The 22,268-nt window shown below is 44.3% G+C and overlaps 1 protein-coding gene across 8 annotated transcripts in view; it reads right to left on the reverse strand.

Moving 5' to 3' along the window:
* LOC101486976 (signal-induced proliferation-associated 1-like protein 2) overlaps positions 1 to 22,268 on the reverse strand; it is a 41,080-nt gene that overhangs the window by 15,919 nt on the left and 2,893 nt on the right. For 5 of the 8 annotated variants that reach the window (XR_013099067.1, XM_004574006.4, XM_012915640.5 and 2 more), the window contains exons 2-14: positions 19,949 to 21,186; positions 19,187 to 19,314; positions 18,830 to 19,018; positions 17,432 to 17,573; positions 17,217 to 17,305; positions 12,026 to 12,183; positions 11,356 to 11,938; positions 10,998 to 11,272; positions 9,707 to 9,892; positions 9,270 to 9,341; positions 9,123 to 9,187; positions 8,703 to 9,015; positions 1,646 to 1,804 (exon numbers count right to left, since the gene is read on the reverse strand). Coding sequence is in view for 7 of the 8 variants with exons in the window: in XM_004574006.4 (XP_004574063.3) it covers positions 1,646 to 1,804; positions 8,703 to 9,015; positions 9,123 to 9,187; positions 9,270 to 9,341; positions 9,707 to 9,892; positions 10,998 to 11,272; positions 11,356 to 11,938; positions 12,026 to 12,183; positions 17,217 to 17,305; positions 17,432 to 17,573; positions 18,830 to 19,018; positions 19,187 to 19,314; positions 19,949 to 21,011 (3,422 nt within the window). In the remaining variant the exon portion in view is untranslated. Of the gene's footprint in view, positions 1 to 1,645; positions 1,805 to 8,702; positions 9,016 to 9,122; positions 9,188 to 9,269; positions 9,370 to 9,706; positions 9,893 to 10,997; positions 11,273 to 11,355; positions 11,939 to 12,025; positions 12,184 to 17,216; positions 17,306 to 17,431; positions 17,574 to 18,829; positions 19,019 to 19,186; positions 19,315 to 19,948; positions 21,187 to 22,268 lie in introns of all 8 variants that reach the window. The other 3 variants (XM_004574007.4, XM_012915638.4, XM_076885347.1) reach the window with 3 other exon arrangements.

Here is a 22,268-nt window from a genome sequence, read left to right on the forward strand (position 1 = left end):
ACAGGACTTCAATATCACCAACCATTCCCATGTTATTACGGTGTATCCATATAAATGGCCCACCCTGTACATTACCCAGAGGCCTCTGGGTTGCACGGAGATGGCGCTGGGGGGAGGCGCGACTGGTAGCGGAGGCAATCAGGTGTCGGACAGTGTGGAAGAGAGCGAACAACCCATCCAACTGGGTTGTTCCAGACTCTCACCCGAGGAGTGGCATCAGTGGTTGTGGGCCGGGGAGTGATTTTACTCCGGCTGCAAGGGCCATGTTGCCACTGTTTGTCCGGCTCTGCCAAAAGACCGCACCCACCAGTAGAAAAGAGAGTACGGGTGAGCGAGGTCTCCTGTTCATGGTCTCCTCCACGTCTCATGATTGCAGCAAAATTAACAGTGAAACTCAAGACTCAATCCCTTAGAGCTCTGATTGACTCTGGGGCTGAACAAAACTTTACTGACGCCTTGCTGGCGCTTAAGTTAAATTTGGGCATGGAACCTCTGTCGCATTCACTTCAGGTTACAGGGAGGAAGGACCCAAAATGCAGGATTCAGTGAGGCGAAGTTGAACTCAAAGTAAACAGCTTTATTTGCAGGTTGCAGATAAACAGCAGACTAACTACACTGGGAAAATATAAACTAACAGGCAGATAAACAGGGACCGAAACACAGAGCATAGATTGAGGGTGAGTAGACATTAACAACGCGACAGGGAACAAAGGAAACACAGGGCTAAAATACAGTAATACAGTAATCAAGGGATGAGAGACAGGAGGGGAACACACCTGGGAGAAATCACAGCTGACGAGACAGGGGAAACATAAACCGAACGCACTGACACCAGACACGAACCTCCAAAGTAAAACAGGAAACAAGAAACAGACAGACACTGAACTTAATCTAGAATAATAATCAATACTATAGAAATACACCAAAATATAAAAAACTGAAAGAGCTGGGTAAAAATGACGTGGCGTGCGCTGCGCTAACCGCTCACTGGAGCCAAGGGCCAAACTTTTGCTGTGCTGGCCGCTGCGCTCTACATTCGCCTGTTCCATGTCAAAACATGTATCTTTCTGACTCTATATCCTGTACCATAGTCTGCGTTGTATTTTAATAAAATGTATTGCTCGTTCATGAAGAAGAAGGCTTTGTAACTATCCCGACTAGTGAGAGTGCGTCCTCCCCCCACAGAGCCTTTGAAAAGTCTCTGGAGGTCCCTGGGTGAAAAACTGAATGTTTTCCTTCATCGTGTGGTTGAACTTTGTTTCTTTTGGTACGTCACAGAGCTTTGCACGGCGTGGCGGGAAGGGGGTTAGGGTTAGGGGTTAGCGGGAAAGTGCATTACGCGTAACATAACAGAGGACATGGATCAATATTTGATCAACAAATTGTTCATACTTGGCTACAGGTTTCACTTCAGATTATAGTAGGTGACTTTAACATTCATTTAGATGCTGAAAATAAAGACTTCAACACTGCATTGAGTTCCCGGGTAGAATCAGATGGCAGATCTGCCACAGAAACTGAGCATTTAACAGTTTCTCCTGAAAAGCCTCTCTTCTCTGATTCCTAATAACTTTTGATTTGTAGTGATGGGTGGACTGGAAAGCTCAGGTCTGACTGCCAATACGTCTTGATGAGGTCATCTCACCTGCTGGACCTGCTGGATCTCTTCGGCCCCTCCCCCTCTTGAGTAAGCCCCATTTCCTTAGTGGAGCCTTCTTTACATGTGATTAAGGCCTCAGGTGAGCTGGTAGAGGAACTGGTTTTGGACCTGCCCTCAGACCAGCTGGTGGATTCATGACAGTCACTGAGAAAGGAAGTAAAAGGTCAGCATTCATCCATCATTTTTCCATCCTTCATCTATTCATCGGTCATTCAACCATCCATCAGCAATAATCCAATCTTGTATCATCTGTCATTCATCTATCCATTATTCCTCCCTCTCTCAACCTTTCATCCATTTATCAACATCCATCCGTCATTTGTTCCATTCATCCATACGTCAACCATCAATAATTGATTCATCAATTCAATTTTCAACATAACATACAACATCTGCTGCGACCAGTTGGGGTGAGAGAAGGAAGACAGCATAAAGACAGCTGTGGAAGAGAGACAGAGATTAATAACTAATGATTCAATGTATTAACTACGGAGCCCCGCAGGGGACATGGGAGAAAAAAAATTATGATGAACTTTTGCGAGATCTCTCAAAACAAACTTGGGATCTCGCAAAAGTTGAATTCCAACAATGGCGGCATCTACTTAGTTGTAATATTACTCTTTCTGGGTCACAAAATAAACGTTTAAGATATTTTGAGGCGTGAATGTAGTTGTGTAAACACCCACTGGTGATGGCAGCTATGTTGTAGCCACAGCCACCCTGCGGTGCACTGACAGAGGCGAGGCTGCGGACACTGGCGCCACCGGGCCCTCTGACCACCACCAGTAGGCAAACACGGGTTAGTATCTTGCCCAAAGATATTTGGCATGCAGCCAGGAGGCAGCCTGGGATCGAACCACCGACCTTCTGATTAGTGGCTGACCTGCTCTGCCACCTGAGCCACCACAGTGTGTGAATGTATGTGTGATTGATTGAATGACTGAAAAGCGCTTTGGGGTCCTTAGGGACTGAGTAAGGCGCTATACAAATGCAAGCCATTTTGTGTAAACGTCAGATATCTGCTCTGTTTACAAGACATCACATATTTGCAAAAGTGCTCCGACGTTTTCGGAGATCTGACACCCACCATCTCGAAGCTAACGGGAGGTCGAGACCTACTACAGCCGGGAGGAACACCGCTTTCCCGGCACATCGTGCCTCGACCTCCCGGTTGGCTTCGAGCTGGCGGCCTCCGAAGAATGCGGCTAAAACTTTTGCGAGATCGCAAAAGTTTTGCGAGATCCCGAGTTAGTTTTGAGAGATCTCGCAAAAGTCCGTCTTAATTCTTTTTTTCTCAATTCAATAACTTGAATTTAAGGATTAAAAATACAGTTTTCACGAAACACTGTCAAATTTTTAGTTTCTATGTATTATGTCAGAACAGGAAGTAGAGTGTGATTAAAGTGGTTGATTGGTTCTTTTACATTTTGAGAGAAGCCAATTGAGTCTAATAACAGATTAAATGTCTCTGTCTGGGTCTTTGGTTGATTAACAAGCTGGAGTGGAAGGTTGCTGCCACACCGCCACTCAGCCTGTGCTTTGAGGACTCTGACAGTTAGTATAACACAGGGCTGTTGATTCAGTCATCACACAGTAACCAGGTTTCTGTAAGGCAGAGTAAATCAATTTATTGATTAATAACAAGTATTAGTTCATGTACTAATAGGACTTAGAAGAGAGAGACCTAATGCTTATTAATCTGCATTTCAGTGTTTTATTGGAGTTGTGGACACTATATTGTTCTTTCTAGAACTGAATAGAATAGAATAGAATAGAATAGCCTTTTGTCAATTTTTAGGTTTAAATTGTTTTTTTTTCTTACTTTGTTTTTTTTGGTGGTTTGGGAGCTGACACGGTTTTAAAGGGAATGGAGTTTTGGGGGTGGAGAGTAGCTGCAAAGAGGCGTGTAACACTGCAACTCTGATTCTGATTTATCTTTCAGCCATCCATCTATCGTTTGTCGATCCTTTATTTTATTTATTTATTTTTTAGAAAAAGGGGCAATACATATTAATGAACATTTTAACAAATGTAAATATGCCAGATTATAGCCTTGGGCTAATTTCCATCTGCAGACCCTCTGGCAGGTTGGTGTTAAACACAAGTTAGTAAAAACATACAGAGACACTATTTACAGGTCATGTGACAAGGACAAAAACAGTGATCACATTATACTAGAACAAACAATGACAAGGAGAGTGGACACAGAGGACAGTATAGATAACAATAACAGAAACACATCAATTATATTGCACAAACCCCAGTATTGTACATGCCCTGACCGTCGTGATATTGCGTTCACCCATTGCACTAACAGTTGTTTCCCTTTTTGTAATACACTAAATCTTTTTCCCGTCCAATATAAAACATGATTATTAAACATGATTACATGTTTGTGTGTCCCTCAGCCGCCCTTTTAGGTGACTCATAAAGATGGGTAGACTTGTACTTTCCCTCACTGACAGTGGAAGACTATTCCAGAAGCTCACTCCCTGATATGACAGAGCATCTGTGAAAAGGTGCTCCGTCTGAGTGCCAGTTCACAATCACCTCTAACAGTGGCTCGAGTCAGTCGAGACCCGACAACACTGCTAGACTTTTGTTTAATAAAATCACTCATTGGTCGAGGCGCCAGACCATGTATAACTTTGTATATTAGACAGGCAGATTTAAATAATTTGAAATTAGTAAAATTTAAAAACTTGTATTTTTCTAAAATTTGACAATGGTGATATGAAAAAGGTTTTTTATCTAATATTTTCAATGCTCTTTTGTAGCATACTTCAATTGGCCCAATAGCAGCAGAGCTTGTATAGGACCAACTTGTAATACAGTATTCAATATGAGCCGGTATCATAGAGAGCAGGAATGTAATCGCTGCTGTGTCTGTTAATGATGTGCAGATATGTCTGAAGTTCTGTATATTAACATTTACAGTTTTCACTACTTTTTTAATGTGTTTTTTAAAGGATAATTTAGAGTCTAGTAGCACTCCCAAATACTTAAATTCCTCAACATTAATTAATTCTTGTGCACCCAAGCAGACTTTTACTGCAGCCACGGTTGTTTTAGGTTTACTAAAAAACATTGATACAGTCTTTTTAAAATTAAGGCACAAGCATGAGTCATTCAGCCATTTTTGTAAATCATGTAATTCCAGTGAAAGCTGATGGGCTGCATCATCAGCAGTTTTGGCTTGTGTAAAAATTACCGTATCATCGGCATACATAATCGTGTCCACATTTTTGCACACATTAGGCAAGGCATTTACATAAAGTGAAAATAACAGGGGGCCTAGAATTGAACCCTGGGGGACACCTTGTGTACAGTAAAGATAGGATGACTTGCTATTCTTTATTTGCACGCATTGTTTTCTATCTGATAGATAAGACTGTATCCATTTAACAGTGTGATTACTAAAGTAAAATGTCGACAGTCTAGACAAGAGCTTAAGATGATTCACAGTGTCAAATGCACGCTTGAAATCAAGAAAAACAGCCGCAACATAACTGCTCTTGTCTAAGTAAGATTTCACTCTCTCAACAAAAACACAGACAACCGTTTCAGTTGAATGAAGAGTGCGAAATCCGAATTGCATAGGGTGCAAACCCGGATTGGAGTCATTAAGATGTTTGATGATAGAGTTAACAACCCACGTTTCTGCTATCTTTGAAAAGATAGGAAGTATGCTAATTAGCAGGGTCTGTTTTATCACCCGATTTATAAATTGGTGTAACTTTTGCCACCTTCCAACTCAGAGGAACGACTGCCTGCGTCATTGATAAATTAATAAGATGGGTCACAGGCACCAAAAAACAAGATTTATAATGCTTCAAGAAATTGGTATCAAATCCAAACTCATCCCTTGCTTTAGAACTTCTTAATTTAGAGATTATATTTTCTACTTCATTTTCTGTAATTTTCTGAATATTGAACTTTGAATCTGGAGAAGAAACATCCTCTTTGGTGTCGGCATTCCCAATATTTTGTTGAGGGTCACAAGAATTAGAAAACAATTGTGCAATTTCATTAATGGTACTTTGGAAAATCATTTAAATTAGTAGCTAGGCTGAGAGGCTCTGATACCAGTTCATTGGCAAATTTAAGTTCAAGGTCTGTATCAGCATTATGCTTACTGTTATCAAGGAGTTTGTTAATATTTTCCCAAATATTTTCTCTGGACCCAGTGGAGGTGGTGAGTGACAGGAGAACGGCGGCTAAGCTGTCATCCCTGATGGACAACATCTCCCACCCCATGCAGCAGACTGTGACAGCACTGAGCAGCTCCTTCAGTGGGAGACTGCGGCACCCACGGTGTGGGACGGAGAGATTTCGCAGGTCTTTCCTCCCCACTGCTGTCAGACTCCATAATAAAGACTTTAACTGATCAAGCACACACATCCATACATATGCAATAATACTAAGTGCAATAATCCTTTCTGTCATCGTTGTATTTTTACTCAGTTGTATATAGTATTTGTATTTGTATTCTATTTTTATCTTATTGTATATTTATTTTATTTTATTCTACTGTATATAATATTTTATTTTATTCTATTCTGTACAGTTGTGTACTGTATTTATTCTTATTGTATTCTAATTTTTGCCTCATAACTTTTGCACTGTCCACTTCCTGCTGTGACAAAACAAATTTCCCACGTGTGGGACTAATAAAGGTTATCTTATCTTATCTTATCTTATCTTATCTTAAATTAGGTTACAGTTTCCTTTGGCACTATTAATTACAGTCATGAAAAAAATTTGCTTTTGCCATTCTCAAAGTTTGCGTGACTTTATTCCTTGCCGATATAAAATGTAATCGATCAGTATTTAATCCAGATTGTAACGATTTTTGAAGTAACTGGTCTCTGAGTCTCATAAGCTGTTTACATTCAATATTAATCCAAGGCAAGGAATAAACTCTTTTCTTTAAATGGCTCTCTTTCTGAAACTGTGACAAGACCCCTTTAATAGCAGAGTATAATAGATCACAACATTTATTAGTGTCATCACAGGATAGTATGCTAGTCCAATCAAAATTATTTAGAGCTGCCATTAAATGTTGCTCTTGACTATTAGCCATACAGTCATAAATAAGTTTGTCCATTGATCGACGTATCAACCATTCTTCCTTTTATTATTCATCGAGCCATCATCCATCGTTGGAAGTTTCAGCCATCACCCACTTCAGTGAACAGAAAAAACCCGACTTCAGTGTTTTCCACGCAATCCATGATATGAAAACTGAATGTGGAAGCATTTCCACAAAAGGAATCATAAAAAATCAAGCACAAAGTCAACCAGATCAATGTCTTGTATGGGCTCAGAATGTGGTCATAAATATTTTGTACTTGTAAATCAGTTTCGTATGTGTAAAAAGAATTTGTGTGTGGACTTAGCCAAAAAAAACCCTGCAAGTTAAAAGTACGAATTTTGACCCTATTTTTCTTCCTTTCATCTGATTGGTCAATGTCATGTCAATCACAAATGTAACAATCCAATCAGAGAACAGATGGGTTTGGCTGTCGGAGGGGTGCTTTTTTGAACTCCTTGAAGGGTTTGAAGCTGGAGGATCTCTATATAAATATCCGATAGCAGCTAGGTCCCCTAACTTTCAGCAGCTGTTGAAAGAATAAAGTTGTGCTATATCAGTGGTTAGAAACACCATTATTACTTTAGGATTAGTTTAACACAAAGTCAGGGCTGACCCGGGACCATTGCTGTGAGTCACAGTGTGCAGCATGAAGGTCCTTTCACATCAGAGGCAGCATGTGCTGCTAATGCTAACTAAAAGCCAAGGATCCAGGATTTGTTGCGCTGGCTGCTGAGCTCTGTGTGCAGCAGCTCTACCTGCACTAGATGCACCTGTCGTTTCTATCTCTGACTTTATCTCCTCTACAAGAGTTTCTGTTTTTTTTATTGTTTCTTCAAATGTTCAATAAAAACATGTATGCTAATTCATAACAAAGGAAAGCTTTGTAATGAAGACTGTCATTTCCAAAACACTGCCCGCCCCCTCGCGGTCCGCAGCGCTGTTGAAAAGGCTGTGGAAGTCCCTGTATTAAACACGTAGACCTGTGACACAAAAATCACCAAACTCGGACGACCACAGACTGTTTTCCTTCGTGGTGATGAAGGAAAACGCTGGGTTGGCATGTAAATGGTAAATGGCCTGCATTTGTATAGCGCATTACTTGCGCAGGACCCCAAAGCGCTTTACACTACATTCAGTCATTCGCCCATTCACACACACATTCACACACTGGCAATGGCAGCTACATTGTAGCCACAGCTGCCCTGGGGCGCACTGACAGAGGCGAGGCTGCCGGACACTGGTGCCACCGGGCCCTCTGACCACCACCAGTAGGCAAACACGGGGTTAGTATCTTGCCCAAGGATATTTGGCATGCAGCCAGGAGGCAGCCTGGGATCGAACCACCGACCTTCTGATTAGTGGCTGACCTGCTCTGCCACCTTATTCTCTTCAAAGACCTGCAGTTCAAAAAAGCACCCCTCCGACAGCCAAACCCATCTGTTCTCTGATTGGATTGTTACATTTGTGATTGACATGACATTGACCAATCAGATGAAAGGAAGATCGGGTCAAAATTCGTACTTCTTTTTACACATACAAAGCTGATTTACAAGTACAAAATATTTATGACCACATTTTGAGCCCATAGTCTTGCAGTACTCTAGTTATTTTGGATCCCATCGACTCCCAAGAGAAACTCTGATGCAGCTGTTTTGTTTGCCCAGCTGATTGATCCAATGTGAAATTTGACTACATGGAAATGTATTACTGAATAAGAAGGATAAATCCAAGTTTGGTCAAGATAAAGGTGTTGAGGACAACGTTGGACAACACTAACCTTGGCACTCTGCTACGCCCAGAAATAATGGGCTGAACATTTACTCAAATGTTAAATCCGAACACTCCAACTGGCTGACTGCCCTCAGGCTGTGGAGCTCAATGGAAAAATAAATACACAATGTAAAAATCACAGTTAGAGATTACATCATTTGTTTACTTGCAGCTCACCAGGACAGAGAGCAGGTCTCACTCAGGTTGGTCATGTGACCGGCCGAGATTGTCCATTTGCCTCTCTGGATATCACTCAGGACCAGCGTCGCCCCAGCCCCAGCTGGTTGGGCTGATGATGTGCAGGGGGCGGAGTCAATTCCGCTGTCCATTGAAGGCACCTTAGTGTGAGTGAGATGACAGTCGGAGTATCTGCTCTCGCTGCCGCTGCTGCTGGAAAGCGTGTTGTTGGCATCTATCAGACTGGGCTGAAACCCCCCCCGAGCCTTCGTCACACGATGAGGATGATCGTGATGACAAAGGTGACTGGCCTCTGGAGGAGAAGATGAAGATGTTCCAGGTTGTTGTTAAAGTTCAAAGGGTTAAATGTCAAAGCTCAGAGCTGCAGAGCCAAACCAGGTCACATCCAGGTAAACCCACCTTTAGATCTCCCGATCTTCTCAAGTGAGTCTTCTTCAGAGCTGACTGCCCAATCAGGACGAGCTCTGAAAGCAAGATTGACATCAACAGATAATCCGATTACTTTGTTTAAAAGAAAACGTAGATCGCTAATGGATCAATAATTACCCCCATCGGGCATGGCTCTGTGGGGTCAAAGGTGGTCCGGGGTCAACGGAAGTCGAGTGTTTGCTTGGTGACCTGCAGAAGGACAGAGTGCTGAGGGATTCTGGGTAAAGAAACGGTCTGGATTAATGATCCTAACTGATATCAATCAATAATCATCACATCAGCCCTAAAAACCTTACATGACTGCTTCAACACAGAAACAAGTGAAAGAATATCAGGCCAATAATCCTCTATGATGTAACAACACAAACAAAACTCGACACGAGGAACTGCAAAGACGAGAACAGATTCAATAATATTCTAAATAAACTTCCGACGTGGAGAAAAATGCTCCTGATGGAAGGAAGGAAGGAAGTTTTGCTGGACTTCGGCAACTCTGACTGTCTCTGGTTATTGTGACACAAACTGACCCCCACAGACAGGTACAGGTGTGTTACCTGGATCCCTCATTCAATTGTTTAATTGGTCTCAGTTGCTGTTCCAGTTCACCTGGGATGCTCTGAGTAGGCGGAGCTTCTAACACCTTGTGCCAGGTGGGTGGGGTTACTCTTAATGGGTGGGAAGTGATGTCAGAGTCCAGTTTGTACTCAAACCTCGGGACTTGGTAGATTTCTGAGAAACTCCTGAAGACCGAAGAACAAAGAGAGGAGAGCGAGTGAGTGAGTGTGTGAGTGATCGTTTACAGAAAAAGTCCAAGTCTGTACCGACTGATGTCACTCCTCGTGCTCCGTCACTTTAAACCAATCACTGCTGATGTAAAACTCAACAAAAATGCCTCCACAGGCTTTCCCTCTGCTATCCTCAGATTTACTGGCTGCTGATTGGTTGGTGTAGTTTATCTGCTCCTTATTTTTACTTATTATAGTCAAACTGTAAGGAGCGTTTATGAGGCGGGTTCCTGTGTTCCCGTTAACAGCGTACTCCACGCGTTATCCTCAGGTTTTCTGCTCTGATAATCTTCACTCTGAGGAAATGACCTCAAAGCTGCAGCTTATTACTAATTCAGGCCATTTTGTATCCCTGAGTGAGTTTACTGACTGTAAATGCACTGAAGGAGGCCGGCTGAGTTCTTTTATTTTGCCTTATATATAATTTGCCTGTTCGGTTTTTCAGAGAAAATAAATTATTCATCTGGTGGATCTTTTTTTCCCACGCACAGCTGATTAACTGATTTCTGGTCTGAAGCCACATCAAACTTGCTGCGGGGATGTCACGATGTGGTCAGCGTGACGTGAGCTTGTCCTCACAACGGTCAAAGCCTCTTTATGCACTGCTAGGTGTCAGTCAGAGCCCAAAGGATCATGCAAACCTGATTCAAGCTCAGATCTCCTGGGATTCTGGACACGTGATGGCGTGGCCCTGGCACTCGGATTATGTTTGACCCTGAAATCTGACTTACAGGTGTGCAGTCAAACTCGCACAGTGAGAGGATTACAGCTCATAATCCATCCTCCATCTGTGGCAGAGAACTCAGGAAACATTTAATGATGGCACAGGAAGTCCTGACATCCTGAGATATGAAGATTAAACGAGCCTATTTTTACCGATGTTATCAGCCACAGTGAGCAGCAGCCTACCAGTTGACTTTTACCACATAAGCGAAACAGAACTATAAACAGATTGAAACACTAAAAATCTCTCAAACATTTTCTATTCGGCATTTGCGTTTCATATATTTATATTTTCTTCTAACCATTAAAATAAAGTTCAAATAAACCATCATGTGACCTGCGAGGTGTCCCATCTTCGTGCGGCAGAATAACGACCACGCTCACGGTCATCGATGTCCTCAGCAGCTCAATCATCTGCTTATGTGATAGCTTTACTATGGCGACCGCGCAGATCTCCATTATCCTACAGCCGGGCCGGAGACCCTCCTTCCACGCAAAACTGTTGGTCTCAACATCCGCCACCACTCCTTCAAAGTTCACGTGAAACCCAAACTGACCGTGGCGGTTCCTCCTCAGAATCATGTCCACAGCAGGACCGCCATGAGTCACCAGCTGAGGTCAGAAAACAGATGACATCAGATCATTCTTGTGTATGACACATGCTCAGATTCAGGTTCACAAAGGATTCTGGTCACCTGCAGTCTCTGGGCAATCTCGCGGCTGTCCTCCCAGCCTCTCTCTCGTGTCGACAGCATCACACAGTCTCCGTGTTCGTAGAAAAGTTTAATGCCTTTGTGGCCGGCGTTCCAGCCAATCACGCCTCTGCAGTAACAGTGAAACACTACCTGTCTGCTGGCTTCCTCTACAAGCACCACAAACTCACTGGAGATGGCGAGCTGGCATGGTACATCAAAAGAGCAGCTGAAGTCTTTTGCTGTCACACTCCAGGTGAGAGCCCCAGCAGTGTTCAGGTAAGCATGAGGCCGTGGTGCGCTGCGCTCTTTTTTCTTTACTACCAGAGAGATAAAGCTGAACTTGATGGAAGATGATGAGTCCACTAGCACTGATGTGGAAAAGTTTTCCACCAGCTCCTTCAGGTGCTCCTGTCTGCGTAGTGCTCTTATTGTGACAAAGGTCTCTGACCTGTGCGCAGCATTTTCGGCATTAATGATCTTCGTCAGCAGGAAATTTCTGAATTCAGGTGAGGCTGAAAACATCCAACCTGGTGGGATCAAGGGACCAAAGAACGGGATGTCTCTACGCCTGGACACTGCAATACTAACAGGACACAAATGACACATCAACAGGTCTCAACTGTTCTACCTGCTCACGTTATAATCTCACCTGCTCTAGTTACAATCCTACCTGTAACAGGTGTGCTGGCTGCAGGGACGGTGGACTCGAACGATGATGAAGACATGTTGGGAATGTGAGCAGATGTTCTGCGGACTGAAGGGCGGGGAGTTCGGCTCCTGGAAGATTACTGTGACGAAGTCATTCCCAGTAAGACTCTTATGAAGCAGCTGAAACACACACACACACGATTTACAGCGATTTTATCTTAAGAGCTTGAAAAAAGCCAATTGGACTTCTTTGAGTTTGTGAAGATGTTTCAGATCTCATCCCATCCAATCCGATTTTCAGGGCCGAGTACAATAACCTCAGTTTGATCTGAATGAAGAAGCAGAAAGTTAGCGGCCATCCAGGTCTTTATGTCTTTAAGACATTCCTGCAGTTTAACTCATTGGTGTGTGTTATCTGGCTTCATGGACAGATAGAGCTGGGTGTCATCTGCATAGCAGTGTAAATGTATGCTATGTCTTCTAATGATGCTGCCTAAGGGAAGCATGTATAATGTAAACAGAATTGGTCCTAGCACTGAACCCTGTGCAACTCCATAATTAACCTCAGTGTGTGAAGAGGACTCTCCATTTACATGGCAAATGGTAAATGGCCTGTATTTGTATAGCGCTTTTACTAGTCCGTAAGGACCCCAAAGCACTTTACACTACCTTCAGTCATCCACACACTCACACACATTCACACACTGGTGATGGCAGCTACATTGTAGCCACAGCCACCCTGGAGCGCACTGACAGAGGCGAGGCTGCCGGACACTGGCATCACCGGGTCCTCTGACCATCACCAGTAGGTGAAGTGTCTCGCCCAAGGACACAACGACTGAGACTGTCGGAGTTGGGGCCCAAACCAGCAACCTTCCGATTACAAGACGAACTGCCAACTCTTGAGCCACGATCGCCCCGTGAACAATTTGGAGTCTATTAGATAGATATGATACAAACCACTGCAGCTCGGTGATTTTAATATTCATGTCTGTTGCCCAGGGAAGCCGCTGGCTAAGGACTTTGTGAACCCTTTTAATTTTGTTCAATCTGTTAAGGGTGCCACTCAAGAACGTGGTCACACGTTGAACTTGGCATCATCATATGTATTTGTACATTCCCTGACCATATGCCCATTTTATTTGACATTGTTCCTCTTTTAAAACCAACCTGCCAGAGGGTCTGCAGATGGAAATTAGCCCAAGGCTGCATTGAATCATATCTGTTATTAACCTCTGTCGCTCTTCCACAGCATGTCTTTTATCCTGTCTTCCTTCTCTCACCCCAACCGGTCGCAGCAGATGGCCGCCCCTCCCTGAGCCTGGTTCTGCCGGAGGTTTCTTCCTGTTAAAAGGGAGTTTTTCCTTCCCACTGTCACCAAAGTGCTTGCTCATAGGGGTCATATGATTGTTGGGTTTTTCTCTGTATCTATGAAGCGCCTTGAGGCGACTTTTGTTGTGATTTGGCGCTATATGAATAAAATTGAATTGAATTGAATTGAAGGCTATAATCTGGCACATTTACATTTGTTAAAATGTTCATTAATATGTATTGCCCCTCTTTCTAAATAAAATAAAATCGTCCTGCTGTTAGACGGCTTGCACCTGGCCGACGCTGTTGTGCCGAACTTAATACCAGTCTCTTGCCACGTCAAGTACCAAGTGAGTTTAAGCATGCAGTTATCCATCCTTTACTTAAGAAACTGGGCTCAGACATTTCAATTACGACAAACTTCAGACCCATCTCAAAGCTTCCTTTTCTGAATAAGATCCTGGAAAAGATTGTTCACACTCAGCTGAGGAACCATCTAAGTGATTTTCAAATTCCAGAAGCTCTTCAGTCCGACTCTAAGCTGTTTCACAGCATGGAGACACCTCTCATAAAGGTTATGAATAACATTTTGTTAGTGACGGACTGTGGTAAAAATGTATTGGTTGTTTTGTTGAATCTGACTGCTGCATTTGACACAGCGGATCATGACCTGCTGATCTCTCGACTACAGCATTGTGTAGGAATTTCTGGCTTGGCAGCTTCATGGATAAAACCATATCTCTCTGACAGGAACGTTTGTGTTAAGTTGGGTTCGGCCTCATCCTCTGTGGCCCCTCTGCCATGAGGTGTACTGCAAGGATCTATTTTTGGGCCACTACTGTTTTCATTGTATCTCCTGCCACTGGGAGCCACTGGGAAATTGAAAACACAAAATTTAATTTCATCTATATGCTGACGATTGCCAGCTTTACCTACCTTTCAATCACTGTGATAGCGCCTCGATTGGACTCCTGCTTGATTGTCTTAGCAAAGTTAAATCATGGCTGGCCCTGCAGTATTTTAATTTTAATGAATGTAAAACATAGGGACTTTTATTCAGTCCCAATCTGGTACACCAGATGTTGACTTTGCTCCTCACCTGAAGAGCTCGGTTACTAATCTTGGGCTGCACTTAGTTTTGATGGCCACATAAATGGCGTAGTAAAATCCTCATTCTGTCACCTCAGACGTCTATTGAAGGTCAAGCCTTTTCTTTCCAGGCGTGACTTGGAAACTGTCATCCATGCTTTTATAACCTTACGCTTAGATAACTGCAACTCCCTTTTAATAGGGGTTGGCCAAAGCACTCTGCCACGGCTGCAAATGCCTGACGTTCATGAAGTCATTACTAGTTAACATTAAAGGGATGGTTGGCTCAGCAGTGCTCTGACTGTTTTTCAGCCTGGCTACAGTGCTGAAGAGAAATCTAGGGTTGTTCTTATTTTCTTCAACCAGTGATGAATAGCATTAGTATAGCATTAGTATAGTATAGCACAGTACAAATGTTTTTAGTTTTTTTTTTAGAGCAACAAACTATTTCTCCAGGCTAAATGATGATCTTCTAAATTAGTTTCCTCTCCATCTTAGCAGTTATCTGTTAATTATACTAGGGGCTGACTGCGTGACAAGTGGCGGCGGCGCAGCAGTCGTGGATGTGAGTCAAGGCTCACAGGCGGCAGGTGGCCGGCGCACAGGCCCCCACCGCATGCTGGCCTCTGGTGGAAGCCAGGCAGGTCCAGCTGCCGTGCAGACCTCAACTCTAACCCTGGGCAGGTCCCTCCCGGAGTGGGTATGCGTGCGGAAGTAGGCTGTGCCCTGGCTGGCCTCTCCCTGGGACCGGTACGGGTGCCAAAGCAGTCTGGTCATCAGTCACTCCCATGCAGTCAAGGGATGTCGGCGGGGTCTTCGCCAAGACCCGATCCGAGCTGCCAAACTCTACCAACTGCATCCGGTGCTTGGACCGATCCTGCAGTTGTTCCTGCTGGCGGTAACACCGCTCCCTCTTTGTAGCTGCGAGTTTGGCCACCATTTGGGCCAGCGCCTCCCTTGGCTGTCCCGGTCATGGTTCTGCCATGCTACGATCCTGGGTTTCGGGATGCACAGCAGACCAGATCACATTCTTTCACTTTTCTTTTATCTCTGCTGTTGTTTTGAACACTCGGTTGCAGCTTTTCAGCTGTCGCCACAGACACCAACAACAACAACAACAACAGGACCCAGTTCATTCTTCTTTTAAGCCAGTAAGGCTTGATTTCTCATGCCGCTCAGGTGTGACTCTGCAGCGGTGCCACAGACAATGCTCCACCACACCACCCCTAGCCTGGACCCTCTCAGTGAGGTCATTGTCAAGACTGGCTACAGATACTGAATACAGAACGTGGCAAACGTCAGCCACTGTATGCCAGGAGTGAACAAGACATCGATTCACTGATTCAAACCACGAGAATCTACAGCAATAACATCGGAATTTCATTCAGACTGGAGAAATGTAGTTGGACGGTAACGAAAAGAGGGATGCTAGTCAGAACTGAGGGGACTGCACTACCAGAAGCAACAATGCAGACATTGAGGACAGCTACAAGTACCCAGGAATCCTACAGGCAAATGGGAATCATGAAGAAGCTGCTAGGGAAGTCCCAACCATCAAGTACCTGCAGAAAGTAAGGCAAGTCCAGAGGAGTCAGCTGAATGGGAGGAATAAGATCCGGGCAATCAGCACCTACACCCTGCCGATGATCAAGTACCCTGTTGGGATAATAAGCTGGCCAAAGGAGGAGACAGAAGCCACTTGCATCAAGACAAGAAAGCTCCTGACCATGCATGCAGAGTATTACCCCAAATCCAGCACCCCAAGGCTGTACACTAAGCAGAACGGAGGAGGCCGAAGACTAGTGAGTTTCAGAACCACTGTCCAGGATGAGACAACGAACATCCATGAGTACATCAAAAAGTTGGCCACAACTCATTGTGTCCTTAGTGAATACCTCAGGCAGCAGAAACCTGAGTAAGACGAGAAGCAAGGAGAGGAACCATCATAGAAGGACAGGCCCCTGCACGGTATCTACCACCGTTAGTGGGCAAGCAGAGGAAGATGGCCATAGTGATGTAGCTGAACCTAGTGATAGCAACATCAAGAAAAAGTAACATGATAAGCAGAAGTACCAAGGGCTGAGAGAGGAGCCCGAGAAGATGCGGAGAGTGAAGGTAACAGTGGTTCCCATGGTAATCATAATACATAACCTCTGAACTGGCCTAGTGGCTCCAGCAAAATGTGGGGTGACATTCAACATCTCTGTCTAGAAGAGGGTGGAACTAGGAACAGCAAAGATACTGTGCAGGAACCTCAGGCTCCCAGGCCTTTGGTAGAGGACCTGAGCTGAAGTGGGCCACCCACAATGTCTTACATCTTTCTCCATCTCTAAACAAAATGATCTTATCTCTCATTTGTTTCCTTTGTAGTACTTCAGTAGTTAGCTGATGTACTGTGACCAGAACATAAAAAAGCACCGTTATGACCTCCTTTAACTAACAGTAGCAATGCATAAATTATATGGTTTTGCCTCTTTATCTTTATCTGATACGTCCTTATGATGGATAAACCAATAGGACTGTATTTTACCTGTAATCGGTCCTACATTTACTTTCAGATCGGTTTGATGTTTAAAGGGTTGCAGTGATGGGAAATAACTTACGATGTGAGTCAGTGTTAAACCTAAAGTAAGGAGCACGCTTGGAAAATGTATAAAGTAGGAAGATGAAATATTTGTGTTGAAATGTGGAGAATAAAAGTAAAAAGCTGTCAGAAAAACAAATACGGATATAAAGTACAGATACTTGAAAACTTTAGTTGTGGTACTTGTGCAGTACACAGCACAAGGTCAAACTAGGAACAGGAGAATCACCTGCTGAGGGCTGCTTGCCGTGGACACGTGGAACATCAGCTTGAATTCTCTGAACGTTGTAAAAACTGACTGCCTCCCTGTTGAGTCTTCTGACAGGAAACAAAAACAAGCAAACAGAAAGTAACAACAATTACCAAACACCATTCTGACATCATTGCAGAACCAGGACAAACAAGGACCCGGTTTTGTTTCAGAAAAAGAAATGGTGCTGGTACCGCTGGTATCTTTCAGTGGACCTCTGTGGCCCAGAAGGTCCAGGAACTGATCTAGAGCGGGACTGCCAGAGTCACTGTTGTCCTCCTCGGTGGACTGACCAGCCCGACAGAATAACACGCCCACTTTGCGCTGGAACTTCAGCTGCAGTAAAACAAAGAAAAGCAGGCAGGGTCAGCGTGGACCATCGGGACTCTGAAGGTGCTGGTTATAAGATCAATTCAGAAGGTTTGGAACTGATGCGTGAATTACGCTCCAGCGGGAAATCTTTTAACCCTACCCGGTAACCTTCTGCATAACCAGACATGAAGCGCCTGAGAAACTTGAACGTGTGTAAAGTTGCGGTGAAGGTCTAAGAGGGGTTAGATTTCCCACACAAGTGAAAATCATTTGTATAATAATTTGTATAATAGTTAGTTGAAACAGGAGTACTTCAGAAATTGGAGAAAATGCTGGTGTCACTGTTTGTACTGGATTTACTGGTTTTATTGTTTATATTGACTTGATGATGCCGTGTCAGGAGACCTTTGGTCATTTCACACAACATCGGAAGGTCAGCTGACTTCTCCCTCTTGCAGTGGACGTTTTAGGGCACCTGGACAAAAAGATGAGCCTATCACAGTGTTTTACCTCGTCTCTTACCTGAGACACCTGAAGGCAGGAGCACCCTCCTGCCGCTCATGTGGATATCTCATATTAATGCGATAGTAAACTTATCATCTTCCTGCTGTGTTCTCAGGCTGATGTCCGTCTGTGTCGTCTCCTGGGATTTCAGTCTGACTGGAGCTTAAAGAGACCTCTCTTCTTCTGCTCAGGCTCCCAGTGGCCACTTAAAAAACTGCTTTGTATCACTTTGCTAAACTTCTGAGAGAGCACAACAAGAAGGTTTTCTTTATTTTGTACTGACCTCTGGGAGGGCCACCAAAAAGTAAGGAAAACGTGACAAAAACTGTAGCTGATTAAAAAGGTACATCTTACTTGTTCCAGCTAATACCATCAAGTCTGAGTTTGTCTCTAAACTGGACAGAATCACAGAAGCTTTATTAGGATCTCTAAAGCTCTAGAAGGATGAGATAATAGTGAATCATTTCTTTCAGACAGAGAACTCGTAGCTGCTGCCTGTGAAAACCTCTCTGAGGATGTGTGTTTGGGTGTTTTTGAAGAATACGCTACTCAGCATTGATCAGCATGGTGGACGTAGCACGAGAAGCTGAATTCTTATGCCAACTGTTTCATTATGTGAAAGCGTCACAGCATTAAAAGCCCGATTTAGCAAAATGGCTATGAAACGGGATTCTAGTTTAACACAGACCATCCTGTCAGAAACATGGGAAGGCCAACCATGGCAGTGGCAGGTATTTCATGGTCAGCTGGTGGGTGGCACACTGGGACTGGCTCACCTCCTGCTGGTCCAGCTGCAGCAGCAGTTCAGGGACTCTGGGTGAATCTGCAGCCAGTCTGAGACTGTGGATGCTAAGTTGAGGAACCACAAACTCGAGAACATCCTTCAGAGGAAGACGTCGACTGGTCCCGTGTTTGGATGAAGATGGGATAGAGTCCTCTGTGATGGATCCTCTCAGGGTAGACAGCTGAAAGAGGGGGCGTGATTGGATCAGACTAAAAGGACAAACAGGGATTAACAGCATCACCAACAGTCACTTTATAAATTAGTAATCGAAAATGATCTCAAACCAGACTGTGATCAGGTCAGGTCAGGTCGCCTAACCAGTCACGTGACCGGTCACATGACTAGTTACCTGACCAGTCCTGAGGATCATCCTGTAGTTGTACTGTGTCTCATCACTCCTCTCCTCCAGTTTCTCTCGCCGGAGGCTCAGAGACACTGGACCAAAGTTCTCATCAATGCCAAAATAATTTTGGTGATCTGACAGAAAAAACACAGAAGGTCACTCACATCAGTGAAAACAGAAACCTGAACGCAGTAACAGTGCTTAAATTAATCAGGGGTGTCGAACTCCAGGCCTCGAAAGCCGGTGTCCTGCAGGTTTTAGAGCTCACCCTGGGTCAACACCTGAATCACATAATTATTTCATTATCAGGCCTCTGGAAAACTTCAAGACATGTTGAGGAGGTCATTTAGTCATTTAAACCAGCTGTGTTGGATCAAGGACACATCTAAACCCTGCAGGACACCGGCCCTCGAGGCCTGGAGTTCGACACCTGTGTGTTAGATCTTCAGATCTTCATATTCAGTTCATTTCTTTTCATTTACAGTCAGAAATATTATTGCACTTCAGGGTTTGTTTTTAGCACACAGTCACATGTTGATCGTGTCGCCTATCCTTATGGCAGAATGTTTCTGTTGGAAGTTATTGAACTGTTTATTTTTTAACTCTATGGATACTGAGATCTATTACAAACTCTTCCTGTTATAAATATCTTTTGTTGGAACTAGATTAAACTGGTGGCACTATTTTAAAAAGCGTCCTTGCTTTACTTTTAGCAAGAGCATCCAGCTTCTGCATCGTGGTGAAGTCTGGCCCTCGACTGGACCTTACCTTGGTTGTAGAAGTATTTCAGGTAGTATCTGGCTCCCAGGTCAATGTGTTCAATGTCGTGATTATTCATCAGATGTTGGTCGAACGCCCGAGTTCCTCCACGAAACTCCAACACTGAGATGCTCGCGTTGGTGCGGTGGGTGCTGAGCGGCGGATCGCTGAAGGATGTGTCTGCTGCAGCACCGCAGGTGGAGGTGTTGGCCCGAGTCAGGCCCAGCCTCCTTTCCATCTCCCCTCCAATCTCATTATGAAAGAACGGACAGCTGCTCACCAGAAAGTTGTTTTTGTCACGTTCATCAGGGCTTAAAGCATCAAACACATCACATCCAGAGGTGGAGACGTTCCTTCTGTGCTGGAGGTCTGCTTGGGGGACGAAGCCGCTGCTGAAGTTGAAGAGGACACTCTGACTATCATAATGAGAAAAGCATTTGTAAGAGATTGCGCTGGGTCTTGTGTCCCTGTTTGTCCTCTGATTCCTTAGTCTGCTGAGGATCGATGTCTCCGGCTTTGTTTTCTGAACATGCGACACATAAACCGAAGCGTTCACATAGTTGGGTACATAGATGACATCCCCATGAGCAATGCGAGCGGCAGTCTGCAGACTGGGCGACAGTGCAGCACGAAGCTGTGCAGGTTCTGGGAACGGAGGCGGTGCGCTGGGCACCTGCTGCTCCAGCCTCCAGGAAGGAGTCTCAGTGGATTGTGACAAACTTTGGCGGTCCAGTGTCGAAGTGCTGCAGCACTTTCGCCTCAGACTTGCGTCTGTGTTTGGGTTGATGGCAGCAGGGTCCATGTCTTCAGCTCCGACATCACTGATCGTCACCTCACTGTTGCTTCTCTTCATCCTTGCCAAACTCCTGCTGGTGGAAGGACTCGGGCGAACTGGGAATGTAGTCTCTGACCTGGGCTGGGGGTCCAGGCTCTTGTTGGAATGGGGAGGTTGACTCAGAAAGCTCAAGTTCAGACCCTCCTGAGCATCCCTCCTCTGAGACAAGTCGGACATTCGGGCCCTGACCCCCATCTTTGGTACAACAGGAGCTCCCTGAACGACCGGAGGTCCCATAGTCCCGATCCTTGGAAAGTCTAAGAAACACTGCTGTTAGTCTAGTCCAGAAGGACCCTGAACCACTGCCAGGACTCAGACCCGAAGTTCATGACTCCTGTGAGATCTAATAGGTCCACAGTCTGATTAGGATCAGAGACAGGAAGTACATCCTGGACTCACCATCCACAGCGATCTGAAACAAGAAAAGGTTGTCATGCACTCCTGTTGAGGTGAATCACCTGTTTACCTGTGCTACAAGTACAGGTGTGAACATGCGCTAGTCAATCCCAGCTGCTCATTCGCCTGTAGGTGTGACGCATCTGTTCGGCTGAAAAACATGAAGCGTCATGCCTGAGAATTTAAAACACAAACGTGGCAGACGGACCAGCTCTGGTATGGGGAAGAGCCACAGGACAAACCTGTGCCCAGACGTGAACTAGATGTTATAACCCAGTTATTACTTTATTAATGCGAGAAGCAACAAAACACACCTGAAGTCCACCACGTTACCATGAGAAGGCAGTGTGTGTGTGTGTGTGTGTGTGTGTGTGTGGTATTTCCAGCAGCTGTCTCCGTCATGTTCAGCAGTAACAGCTGAAGGCTTCAGATATCTGTATGTGGACAAATGTACTCTCAACTGCATACACTGCTCTGTGTGTACTGCATACTGTATACGCTGTACTGTGTTTGGAGCCGGTCTGACGTCAGGTCATAACCTTGAACATTACATTTCTGACATAAAGCTAAAAGCAGACATTGGAAAAATAAACACGGAACAATGCTGCATGCCTGTATGTTTGAGCACATGCAAACAGATGTGGAGTTCTGTGAAACGTCCCAACACTGTGTGATCACATCGGCAGAGTAAACGCTTTGCAGACAGTCATACAAACTGCTGTTTTCACTTTGGTCAGTTTGGGATCAAGTATCCATCTACCCTGGTGTTAGGAAGTTTTACCTGAAGAATAAAACATAACATGAAATATATTAAAAAGTGATCCTGTTTGACTGTAACTGAATTCAGTTCAGCTTTAAGTTTATAAGATAAAGATGAGATAAACCTTTATTAGTCCCACACGTGGGAAATCATGTCATATAGTATCTTATTCTTATTATCATATCCTATTTCATTGCTTTTCTTAATTTTTGCTACTGTAACTTTGCACTGTCCACTTTCTGCTGTGACACAACAATTTTCCCACGTGTAGGACTAATAAAGGTTATCGTATCTTTTCTTAAAATACAAGTTAGAGCAGTAACCCCCCCCCCCCCCCA

The sequence above is a fragment of the Maylandia zebra genome, linkage group LG6 (genome assembly GCF_041146795.1).
Source record: "Maylandia zebra isolate NMK-2024a linkage group LG6, Mzebra_GT3a, whole genome shotgun sequence".
In the NCBI taxonomy this organism is placed as follows: Eukaryota; Metazoa; Chordata; class Actinopteri; order Cichliformes; family Cichlidae; genus Maylandia; species Maylandia zebra.